Source organism: Rhinolophus sinicus, chromosome 2, assembly GCF_057876585.1.
Source record: "Rhinolophus sinicus isolate RSI-liver-muscle chromosome 2, RSI-T2T, whole genome shotgun sequence".
Lineage (NCBI taxonomy): Eukaryota > Metazoa > Chordata > Mammalia > Chiroptera > Rhinolophidae > Rhinolophus > Rhinolophus sinicus.
Genome location: NC_142502.1, coordinates 30,438,417 through 30,451,876, shown reverse-complemented (window position 1 = coordinate 30,451,876; position 13,460 = coordinate 30,438,417). Strand labels below are relative to the sequence as shown.

At 38.9% G+C, this 13,460-nt stretch overlaps 1 protein-coding gene across 1 annotated transcript in view; it reads right to left on the bottom strand.

Moving 5' to 3' along the window:
• The window catches only part of ARHGAP18 (Rho GTPase activating protein 18), a 173,680-nt gene extending 160,846 nt beyond the window's left edge, over positions 1-12,834 (bottom strand). Inside the window, exon 1 of the mRNA XM_019729432.3 lies at positions 12,681-12,834. Within this exon, the coding sequence (XP_019584991.3) occupies positions 12,681-12,724 (44 nt within the window). The 5' untranslated portion in view covers positions 12,725-12,834. The remainder of the gene's footprint in view (positions 1-12,680) is intronic.
• Positions 12,835-13,460: the final 626 nt, after the last annotated feature.

The window sequence follows — 13,460 nt, the reverse complement described above, 5'->3', positions numbered from 1 at the left end:
AATATAACAGACAGTACTAAATTTAGTCTAAAGCCCCATAAATCATCCTTCTTCAGTGGTCGGGCCAACAATGTGAATTTGGTAGTGGTTCCTAAGATAAGGGAATGGAGCCCCTGACAAATTAACATGCTCATGTAGTAATTACATGCAGTGTAGATGAAAGGAACAGGACATCCCCACATCTTCAACCACCCATTGTAGTGTCCTATCTTTCACATAACACTATTTGCATTCTCTTCACAGCACTCATAACTCTGATGTAAGTAGTAATTGTCTCTCTTTCCTCATCAAAATTCAGGTTCCATGACTCAGGAATTAACCTTCTCACTCCTGTATCTGAGAGCTTAGAACAATGCTTGACACGTAATAGGTGCTCAGAACATAGTTACTGAGTAATGAATGAAATCAAACAAGTGGTTAAAAAATAACTTTCTCTTTCTGGATAATCTTTATCACTACGCCTTGCTGTTAGTTGTTATTCCTTCTACCTCTCCACTCACTATACCCAGTCTCCTCCTGCACTGGTTAACAAGTATGTCTGAACCAGAAAACTCTTCACAGTCAGTGACGGTTTGGTGTTGAGCTATTAGTGGCCTGCTCCTGAGCTCTGAGGATGCTTTCCCTAAAAGGACACAAAAACCTTCGGACAGGAAACCTTTCCAGATGGTTCCACCTCTCCTCTTGTAACTTCTTTCTTAGGTGTTTCTCATAAATTAGGCACTGTCATTCAGGATCATGAACTTTGTACATGTCCATCATGTCCGGAGTTACAAAGTTCTTTATGTGTTGAGAGACTTGTGTCTCATAAGCATCTTCATCTTGCATTAAGAGATGCATATAATCCACCCTATTCTGATGTGGGTAAAATGTACTCCCACACTGAAGCCTTGCTTTCTAAATGAAAACCTAGGAATCATTTAGTACCAGGAGGGATGGAGAAGCCTACATCCACAGATCCCTTTAGACACCTTTTGCTCCACCCATACCCCCCCGCTCGCCCCGTGCCCAAAATTCTTGGTAGTTCTGGAAAGGCCCACATCCAAACTGCACAGGAAGGCACTAAGCTTAACTATCAGATCTTTCCACACTACATTCCCCTCCGAGTACCTCCACCTGGAAGTACATCTCGTCATCTTGCCAAACCTGAGAAGAGGCCAGCAGCTTATAGCAGACTGGTGCTTTATGCTACCGCATGGTTTGTAAGACTAATTTTGACTTCATACTTAGGGAGTTGGTGAGTATAAGCTTCAGAGTTTTCACATCCCTTTCTTCCAGCGGAGGCATAGCAATTAAACAAATGGTGGCCCTGTTGATATCATAAAATATTATCCTGGACTAATGTGTGTTGTTCTAATTCTTATCCTAGCTATTTCCCATTGTCTCTTAAATTTCATTTGATGTCACCTGAAACAGGCTTATTTCTTGACAACCTAGACAAAATTAGAAACCCACATCCACTATTGGGTACAGACCTGCAGGACTTACAAAGCCTCATGAGAGCTGATCATATCCATGCCCAGGCATGTAAGTATCTAGGAAGCTTTTTAAATACACAGATTCCTGAACTTTATTCTCAGGAAATTTTAATTCAGGAAGATTGAAGTGGGACCAGAGGACCTGTATTCTTTAAATAAAAGTTTATTCACTCCTGCCACTTTTATCAAAACTCTCAACCATCCACCTCACCGTACCTGAAGCATACTTATTTTGGGAATCCACTGATTTTAAACCATGCTTCTATGATCAATGAAAAAAGCAACAATAATTAAATTCATTTTGTTCTCAGAACAAGGGGAGCATGCATTCATCCACTCATATGCACATCAGACGCCATGCTAAGAATCTGCACAGAAAATAAAGATGAATAAGACAGTTCCTGTGGTCAGGACATACTACGATACTGTGGGGTCCAGTGCAAAATAAAAAGGCAGGGCTTCTTGTTCAAAAAGTATTCAATGTTTCACGACACTGACAGCAGAGCATTAAACCAAGCACAGGGCCCATCTGAACATGGGCAAAGCATACTCATTTTGGGAACTCACTGACTAAAACCATGACCCTATGAACAATGCAAAAAGAAACACAAAGTACTTCCTTTTGCTCTCAAAACAAGGAGAGCCCTCAGCTACGCTCATGTCACTGGCCCTACCTGTGTATAAAGGAGGAATCTAGAGTATTCCCACCTGAGAAATGACATTCAAACAGGCAAAAGTGATGAGCTAATCAAAAAAATTTATTATCATTTAGAGTCTCCATTTCAACCAATTCTAGTTGAATAACTAGTCATTGCATTTCCAATGAGTGTACTTAATAACAATGATGGGATAAGGAATTCCTATTATCCATTCTGTTGGGGTTTTCCTGGGTGCTGTTGCCTTCTAGCAGCTATAAAAATAAATCCTTAGGAATAAAAGCTTCTCTTTGTAGAGCTGACTGAGGCATAAGCAAGTGATATCCATGAGTTTATGAAAAGGAAAGAATAACAAGTTTTCATTTCTACTTAACTCACAATAGCTTCCAAATATCTTTTCTAATCTCCTAACGAAATGGAAAAAAAAAGAAAGAAAGAAGAAAGGAAAAAAAAAAAAACCAGTGTGAAAATGTTCACTCAAGACAGCCAGCTGGAAATTTGAATTAATCCAAATGCACTTAAAAATGAGCCTTTCCATACTTCAGAATATTATTCTGGTTAAGCCATTTGTCAGACTCACATTCTGACATTACATGTTAGTAATCATCATGATTCCATTAAAATAGAATTACTTAGTTTAAGAAGTTGATGGCTATTTTGTTGTATGGATTTGGAAATCTATAAACCCAAATCTTGGTGTTTATACCTATCGTTTTAAAGCCAAAGAGCTGGGGTTTTTGTTTGTTTGCTTGCTTTGAGTGTGCAGACCAACAGCATGATCAAAATGCTCGGACTTCATATACACAGTGCGTAAGAGTTTTTTTGTATGGCCCAAGATTGTTGAGGTTACTACATTATCTGCCCAAGTGCCAAGGATTTGGTTCTTCCACATTTACTGTTCATCGTTGTTTCGCCTCATTTGTATTCTGACATCATACTCAGCTTCAGAACATTACAAATAGCAGTCAACAAAATTAAAAACAGCCATATAGTATGCTGAAATGGTGATGGAGGGGAAACAGGTCTCTCAACAAAAGCATATCCAGAGCAACAGGGTTTTACATTGTTTAAAAAAAACACCTACCCAGATGGTAAGGAATGTTTTCTCCCTGCACACACAAGAGGAACAGCCAAGTAAGAAGACCTCTCTCTCTCTTTCTCTCATGCCATTTCTAGTTATTTCTAGGAGGCACTCGCACATTCAAATTCGCTACCATAAAAGCATGACTAGGACGAGCTGTTCATCCCACAAACATCACCACTGCAACCACCCCCTGCCCCCTGCCTTCAAAATATAATCTTACTTTCAAGAAAAGTGGAAAGGGAAATATCAAGTATACAATTACAATTAATTTTACACAGTGGAAAAACAAAAGTGACAAACTAATACTTATCAAATTTGCTAAGGAAAACAAAAAGAATTTCACTGACTTGAACACAGTGTACTTTTTGGACTCTTTTTACTGAGATCCACTGATAAATGTAATGTACATACAATAAACAACATTTCAGTTTCTAGTTTTTCTTAAAACTGACAATGTAATGAAATCTACATCTAATTGGTACTTCAAACGTATCAGTCAAAACATCTTATACACACCTTAACCAGCAAAGCACTGATGATAGTTCTACAAGCATGATGATTAAATAGTAATCCTTCAGAATCATTCTTTTAAAAATACAGATGAACTCTGGGGAATCTGACTTGATAAGTCGGGGAGGGGTGAGGCCCAAACATGTTTTATTTTTAAAATAAAATATTTTAAACTTCTTAGGTGGTTTTGAGACACACCTAAGGTTTGGAACTATTGTTCTCAATGAATGGTTCTCAGATGTGGTCCCCAGAGGTGCAGCATCAGTAACATTCGGGAATTTGTTTGAAATGCAACTTCTGGGTCACCACCCAGACCTACTGAGTTAGACCCTCACAGCGGGAGAGGCAGCACTCCGCAGTTTAGCAAACCCTCCAGGTGATTCTGAGTCTTGCTCGTTTGAGAATTTAATCCAAAACGGAGTTAGGTCAAAATCATCATCTTGTAATGACTAAAACAAAGCAATGAGACCTTTCACCAGACTTTCTTTTATAGCTTCTATATTGAACACACAAATCAAAATAAATCTCAGAAATGTTATTTCTCTGTAAAAGTACACAACAGCTGCTACTGCGGAAATGTTTCTGCAAGCGATCACTTTTGCCACCCTGATCTCAGCCTCTGACTCCTTTCCTGGGTTAGAGCAGAGGTCAGCAAACTTTTGCTGTGAAGGCCCAGATGTAAATGTTTTCAGCCCTGCAGCTCATATGGTCTCTGTCATAACCACTCAATTCTGCCATTCAAACACATAAAGGAACAGGTGTGTCTGTGTTCCAATAAAACTTTATTTACAAAAACAGGGATAGGTCCAGATTTGGCCCAAGGGCTATAGTTTGCTGACCTCTGAGTTCTAAAAATGATGGCAGACAAGTTGGGAAAAAAACAAAATGAAAAGTCCGTCACCCATGAATGCATACTCTCCCATGAATACAAACTTATCCAATATGAAAGCTGCTTCTAGGTAGAGAAGGACAGACTATATGAAAAAAGGAAAGAGAGTGTCATCTCATTTATTCACTTATCACTTATTCACACTGTAAACTTTAATCAGGTGCATACTACCATGTTTTTCCGAAAATAAGACCAGGTCTTATACCATATTTCCCTGCAAATCAGACCTGGTTTTATATTAGTTTTTGCTCCAAAAGATGCATTAGGTAGTATTTTCAGGGGATGTCTTATTTTTTCATGTACAACCACCTACATTTATTCAAATACAGGCATATCATCTTTTTCTGGAACATCGTCATAACGTACTAAATGCGTCCATCTGGCTGATGATCTTAACTGGGGCTTATTTTGGGGATAGGTCTTATTTTCGGGGAAACATGGTATCTGCCTGGACTCAAGCTCGAAGCCCTACACGCATAAACCCAATTCCAACAGAAAAAAAAAATTAGAAATAAACAATGAACTGTGGTACAGCCAGACAATGGAATATTATTCAGTGCTAAAAAGAATGAATTATTAAATCACAAAAAGACAATGGGAAAACAAATGCATACAACTAAATGAATGAATCCAATCTGAAAAGACTCTATGATTCCAACAATATGACATTCTGGAAAGGCAAAACTATGGAGACAATAAAAAGATCAGTGGTTGCCAGGGGTTAGCAGAGAGGGAAGGACGAATCAGCAGAGCTCGGAGGATTTGTAAAGCAGTGAAAACACTCTGTAATATGATGGAGGATACATGCATTATATATTTGTCCAAACCCATAGAATATACAGCACCAACAGGGAACCCTAAGGTAAACTATTGACTCTGGGTGATTATGATGTGTCAATGTAGCTTCATCATTTGTAACAAATGTACCACTCTAGTAGGGGTTGTTGATAATGGAAGGCTAGGCATGTGTGAGGGCCAGGGGTACATGAGAAATGGCCACACCATTCTCTCAACTTTGCTCTGAACCTAAAAGTGCTTGAAAAAATAAAGTCAACTTGAAAAACAAAAACAATATTCTCTATGCAGGGAATGAGAAAAGACATCTGATAGTACTATTAGTTGAGGGAATCTTGGAATGTAGAAGTAATACCAGGGAGATATCTGATACTAAATTGTTGTTCCAATCGTGATGGGTCTATTCCAATAAGCCACACTATCTGGCCCATTAATTCACAAATCTCAGCTTATTGGTTTCAGGATTAAGTGAACTAATTGCTTAAGTGAGCCCACAGGGCTGAAGAAAGAAGCCTGGTCCAAAGAGAGACCCAAAATCTATAACAATAATAGTAACAATGACCCCAAATGGCATCCTGCTTTTTACTTTATCATAGCCTCTCTCTTTGTAGGCATCTTGTCATTAGACTGTACATTCGTGGAGAACAAGTCCACATTTTATTCATCCTTATATCTTCCAGAAATAATTTCGTATCTGGCACACAGTAGGTACACAATAGATATTGTGTAATAATATGAAATAAATAAATTATCATTGAGTGGCTACTGAAAAAAAAAGAAAGAAAGAAGCAATGCTTTAATGCTGATCGAATTGCTCTGGAAATGTAAAAGGGATGACTGACAAGCTCTGAAAGAGTTGTTAAATCTCGTTCTCCAGGAATGACTAGGATTATGCCACTTGTTGAAGAAGGAGAAGTTATTCCAGGTAGAGGAAACAGCAGGTATAAAGCTCCAGATTGACACATTAAAAAAACAAAGATCAACATAGTCAGTCCATGGCGTAAAATGGTGAGAAAGGGAAGGAGACAGAAAATGAAGGCATTTTTTACCTCATACGTCCGAGAATTTCAGAGATTATCTGGATATGTAGTATTATATCATATAATCTGGAAACTGTCATGATCAAACACTTAACAGCAAACAAACAAACAAAAAACCCACAATGGATTACTCTGGCTGTAGTACACAGGACCAAATAAGGGGGTACTGCAGAGTAATGCTTAACAGGCCCGGTGAAAGATGGAAGGAATTGATTGAACCAAAATAGTGTCCAGTAAAATGGATGGAGGTAAAAATTTGAGAGGATTTCCTGACCTTGCAAAAATATTCTTTCCTAGTAGATGGGGAAGAAAGAGCAAAAGAAGATCTCTTTCTCATTCAAGAGATTTTAGAACAAGTAAAATTCTTACCTGAATCAGGAAATATAACAAAAGAAGAAGCAAGCATGGGATACAAAGATAAACTCTGTTCTCTTATAAATACGTTGAATTTCAGATGTTTGGGGAAAGATAAAATGTAGTCTCAAAATGTTTATTTAATAGAATAATTTATCTGAAACCACTCTGGAAGCTTGAAAACAATGCAAACAAACTACTAGTATTTTTAACAATAACCAAGACATGCCACACCTGTAAAATGTAATGCATTTTGAAAAGAGGTGAAACAGGCACATTCTTGGAGAGCCAAAGGAGACTACTACAAAATTTCTCCCTTCCATGTTTCAGGTATCCCTGCCTTGGGGAAGCCCACTTCTTCCTGTACTTCTGGAAGGTGAAGGTCTATAAGCAAAAACCTAGGGGGACAAAAAAAAAAAAAAAAATCGACGTTTGGTCCTCCCAGCACCAAAGATTTCCTTGGTCCACCACAGGCCAGGGCAGGCCCAACCAAGTTCAGCCTCTTACCAGGAGACCTCTAGTGAAAAGATTCCAAAAAACGGCATGAGAGTTCTAGTACCCAAATCTTTGTAAAAGCAGGAAGAGTGAACAACAATACAATTTACATACAAGGTCAGAAAGTCAAATTTAGCCTTTTAAATCGCAAGGAATATAGTGGCACTCATTTGTGATATGGAAGTTTTCTATAGGACAGATACCAAAAATATTGCAGTGATTAAGTTTGGGTGGTGGGATTATGATTTAGTATCTTTGGGGACATTCTGTACATTTTATAGGTTTTCTACAACAAAAATACCTTACTTCTGTAATTGAAAATAAAATATAATTTACCGAAGAAAGTACATGTGCCAGCTTCCATCTCCACTGCTACCTTCTTAGTTCAAGTTACCAATATCGTGTCTCTGTCTACGGCTATAGCATCTTCCCTGACCTCCCAGCTTTCCCTCTTGGCCCTACAGTGCATTCTCCACTAAGCAACCATAGTGCTACTTTACAATGTAAACCACTACGTCAAAGACATATGTGCATCTATATGTTCAGTGCAAAATTATTTACAATAGTCAAGATATGGAGGCAAGGCAACCTGGATGTCTATTAATGGATGAATGGATAAAGAAGAGGTGTTGCATCTATACAATGGACTGTTACTCAGCCACAAAAAAGAATGAAATCTTGCCCTCTGCAACAGCATGGATGGATCTAGAAGGTATTGTACCAGGTGGAGTAAGTCAGACAGAGAAAGACAAATGATTTTACTTTTATGTAGAATCTAAAGACAAAATAAATGAATCAACAAAACAGAAACAAACTTACAAGTACAGAGAACATTTTGAGCATTGCCAAATGGGAGGAGAGTTGAGGGGGATGTATGTAAAAGGGAAAGGGATTAAGAAGTACAAATTGGATGCTACACAGTAGCCATGGCATGCAGGGTATAGCATAAGGAATATAGTCAATAATATTGTAATAACTGTGTATGGTGTCAGATGGGTACTAGATTTATCAGGGTGGTCCCTCCGTAAGATATATAAAGGTCTAATCACTATGTTGTACACCTGAAACTAATAATATTATATGTCAATTGTAACTAAAACATAAAAAATATATACAGAAGGTGCCAAAAAATGTATACACATTTTAAGAAAGGAAAACTATTAAAATTGTAATACTCAATATATACCGATAACAAAAGATGAATACAAGTCACATTTGACTTCTGAAATTATAAAAAGTGCTCAAAGTGTTTGCCATCAGCGTCCAGACACTTCTGATTATGGCAAACTACTGCTTGAGCAAAGTTGACAAAAGTGTCCACTTGTATACATTTTTGTGGCACCCCGTTATATTTAAAAAAAAAGTAAAGTTCTCCAGTGGGTTCAATGCACTTAAAAAATTCAGTCTCTGGGCGACTCACTGACCTGGCCCTGGCCTGTCCCATTGATCTTATCTCTTAACTTCCCCCTCCACCCATCCCCCTCTGCCCAGGGTGGTTCCTAAATGTTCCCCTCTCCACCACCACACCTTTCCGGAACCCTCTCCCACCCCTAATGCCTTTCTCCATTCTGCTCACACTACACCTGTCTCTAGAACAAACTCAGCAACTTCCTTCTGTCCCCAGATCAAACGTCATCTCTTCAGAGAGAGCTCTGCTGAGTGTCCCATTGAAAGTCACACTCTATATTATTTCTCTGCTCTTCATAGCACTTAAAATAACCAGATACTTTCTTATTTATTGTCTCCTTCCCCATGTGAACACCACTCTCTCCCACCTAACTGTAATATAAGCACCTTGACAGCAGGAACATTATCCATCTTGTTCAAACACCTATTTTTGAACATCACAACAGAGCTCATCATATACTCATAGGTGCTCATTAAACATTTGGTAAGGAAGGTGGGGGAAGGAAAAAATTATCAGCCGGAAAGATTTTATCTCAACATTGCCTTCAAGTTTATTTTATAATGTGCTTGGGGAAGTGATTAAGATTGTGCATTTTCTTGCTCAGCACGTGCCATGATATCACAATTGCCAGTTTGCATGACAGACTGAAATAGAAGCAGAAAATGGGGATTTAGTTAAGGTTGTTCTTTTGTGTGGTTTTACTGGGAAATTTCTTAGAAATTAAGCTCTCTAACAGATTCATCAGGCTAACTCTGAAAGACAACTTTTTTTAAATGTTATAACCAAAACATTCAAATACAATAATACAAGAAACTTTAAAATGTAGGAGGAAGGAGTGCAAAATAGACACTGATTTGTTCCAAGAAAAGCAAATACTTAGATTCCAACTGGACTTGCATCTTTGAAATCAGTCATGACCTACCCTTACCCCCCCACCCCCACCATCATTCCACAGAAAACAATACCAGGCTTATCCTCATTATTCACAAACCTTAGGATCTATCTGTATTCCCAAGTTGAATTCCTAGCACTGATAGATAATCTTAAAGTTGCTGGTTGGGCTAAAAGCTATGCCTTTGAGGAAAGCACAGAATGCCTGGAATTTTGGACATGAACATATAGTATCAACCCTAGAACTAGTTTGGTATTTCTAGCTTCTTGCCCAGACTCCAATTAATATTTGAATCTTTCTAGTTCTGTACAGGTACAATGATCCTTTCCCTAAGTTGCTAAACACCAAAGCTAGAAGTTGTCCTAAGAAATGGAAAATTCATTGATTAAATCAAAAGCAATCAGTGACAAAGACTTACACCTTTTGTGCTACACAAAGATCATTGATTAGCTCTTAGACTGCTGCAAAAAAATCTGATGGGAGGATAGCTGGAAAGTTCTGTATTTTATTATTATTAAAATAAAAACATTTCTGATCATGTGGCAGCTCCCAAATGAACAAACTACAGCTGAACTGTGATATAATCCTAAACACTAGTTAAATCTATTTCAAAAATAGTGGTAGAAATAAAGAAGCACATATAAGTTCTTCCTTAATAAAGGAAAAGACAGATGAAACATGCATATTAAGACTAAAGTTCTAGGGGTGGCCAGATGGCTCAGTTGGTTAGACAGCGCGAGCTCTCAAACACAAGGTTGCCCGTTCAATTCCCACATGGGATGATGGGCTGCGCCCCCTGCAACTGTACTGGGAGCTGAGCTGCGCCCCCACTGGGATAGTTTTACTCTTCATAATGTGTCATAACTGGATGAACGGGGAGAAAAGGAACAGAACTGTCTACCTTTCCTCAATATCTAAATGTGGAAACAACTTTTTTTCCGTTCTCTTCTTCCACCTGATCGTTAAGGCACTATTCTAGGTGATTGTTGATTGCAGTTCTTAACATTAGAACAGATTTTATGTCTAACTAGCACAGGAAAGATCGCGGCTGACTAGATGGGGGAAAGCACTTCCCAGAAACCATTCCACAGAAAGAGACCAACAAGAACAAGCAGAGACAGGCTTTGGAAAACAGATTTTCTCAGTAAAAGTTTGAGTCAGGGGGAGAAAAGGGTGTTTCTTATGTTAATTCCACTGATGGACACCTGGGTTAGGAGATCTGCTTGAGGGAGGCTGGGGGCGTGGTGGGGTGGGGTGAGGGAACAGATAAGGGTCAGAGACCAGACTAGTATTAACATCAGAGTACCCCTGGCAGCTTTTGTCTTGCCACAGGGCCGCTGAGAGCTCAGAACTGGGATGCTGCAAATGCAAAGTTGGGATATTTACACCAGAAAAGGGAGGAAGGAATGGATTTCACCAAGTCCCAGGCTAGTAATGAGACTTTAAAGAACTTTGTCCCTTCTGTAGAAGAAAACCTATTAGACTGAATGCAATTGGATTGTAGTCGCTACAGAATTAACTTAAAACGGAAATTTTTACCTCCACCCAAGTTTGATCTTTCACTCACTCTTACTTGAAGCTGTTCACTTGATCACAGTTAAATGAGCCCACAAAAGAATGCATCACAAACACTAAATTATGTTTAAAAGCAATAATCTGTCCAGAAATTCCAACTTTTTCAGTCGAGTACAAAGGGTGCCAAAAAAATGAATACACATTTTAAGAAAGGAAAACTATTAAAATTGTAATACTCAATATATACCTATAACAAAAGATGAATACAAGTCACGTTTGACTTCTGCAATGACAAGGGGTGCTCAAAGTGGAGACCTACTGTTTGAGCAACGCTGACCAAAGTGTCCACTTGTGTACATTTTTTTGGCACCCCCCCGGTATTTACCACTCGACGTGCAATATTTCCTTGTCTTTTTTCTTCCTTTATCACTGCATGATTTGTAATTTTTTTTAGTTTTGATAAGAAAAAAGTTCTTTGCTGTCTTAGAGAAATAACACATGGTTACTGTTTTAAATGAATTGTTACTAATAAGTTTATCTTTAGATTAAGCAGGAAATAAATCATGCCAGAGTAGAAAAAAAAGACATTTTTCTGCCCCATTTGATTACAATTACTAAATGTTAGGCAATACTTGTAGACTTACTATTGCTTATTAACTTGGGATTTGCTTGGAAAAGTGATCCTTTCAAAACCTCTAGCCAAATTAATAGTAATTGAAACTGTAGCCATTATTTCATGTCATTTTGGGTAGTTTTTCCTTGATAGCACAGAGTTAAATGCATGTATTTAGATGCTCTTGGTTTATGTTCTGAAACCCTCCTCTCATTTTTTTTTTCTTTTTCCTGAAGAGCCATCTGAAGATGTTGACTCCACAGTTTCCATCAAAAATGTTAATTTGCAACCACAAAGCTACATCTTGAATACATTACTTTTGAACTGATGCCTTTGCCGAGAAGCTATCCTGCTCAACACCCAAACACTATGAGGGGCGCTGATTTTTTTTTTAATGTGTGGGCTATTTATTTCTCAAGAGTAAATCCTGAGCATTTGTTTTGTTTTTACAAGTAACCAGATAACTGTAGTATGAATATTTCCTTTCTAGCCAGCTTAAGTTGAATACTGATCTAGGTTGACATTGAATTTTAATATTATTAATTATTCTCTCTTGGCAAAAACTGAAATCATAATCATCTTGAAAGGGCTACTAATTATGATATCCATTTGCCTATATGGCCTGAAATACCTTTTCCAAGAATATGCCAGGAACCTTGGGGGGCAGGGGGAACGTACTTTTAACCTCTTGCGAATAGAGACTTAAGCTTTACCAAGCAGGTCAGGAACAGGGTCAACACTATCAGAAGTAAGAAAGAACACTAATACTTATTTTCAAGCTCACCAGGAAAGGGTTTTAAAAATCCCACAAAAACTCCGTTTTCTCAGTCTTTGTTAAAAACAAACTTGTAATGTGAGAATAAGGCTAACAGTTAAATGACCTTTCCCAGCTGTGGATTTCAGAGCTAATAAACGCATCGAAAAGAGAAAATCATGCAAAGGTGCTCTCCTTACCTGAGGTGAAAGCAGTGCACCAGCTTTGTTACTACTGTAACCATCTTTCCCAGGTCAAGAGCAGGGAAAGCCAGGGTGACAAGAAGTGTAGAAAGAAGCGATGATTTGAGCTGCTGCAAGACTCTTCCCAGGGCACCTTCTCCTGTGACACACCTCTCTCTGGCTCAGAAGAGACGCGGCTCTTACTCGCCCGTCACGGTTAACCACAAGCCTGTCATTTCTGCTCAATCATCCAGCAGCTGCTTTAAGCACCCGGCTGAAGCGTGGGCACGAGGAGATTGAGCCCAGCGCTGAGCAGGTAGTGGATTCGGCTGGCGGGCTTCTGAGGAGCTCGCTGCGCGGCTGAGGATGCTAAAGCCACACGTTATTGGGCAAAGATGATCAGCTTTGCTGGAACAAGGAGCATCAGCTGCGGCAGAAGCCCTGATGCCAAGCCAAAGCTTGCCGTGAGCTCTGAAAGCGGCCCCAGCTACTGAGCATGCTCTGCCTCCCCGCCGCTTTGCATGGGCCTTTCAACCGAGAACGGTCACTTCTCTTCCTGACTTGAGAAAGGGAGAATAGAGGTGTGAGCAGAGTGTCAGATTTAGTGGAGGTAATTTATTGAAGCTGGAGATGACTTTGTCCCCATCTCCCTCTGCAGAAAAAAGAAAGGAAAAGGACACATTGCATTGCTCTTAGCAAATATTTTTGATTGATAGGTTTATAGAGACGTTTGGAAGCTAATACATAGTAGTGTTTGGTCTTTAGCTCTCTCCCTGCACAAGTAAGTTGCCTCTGGGG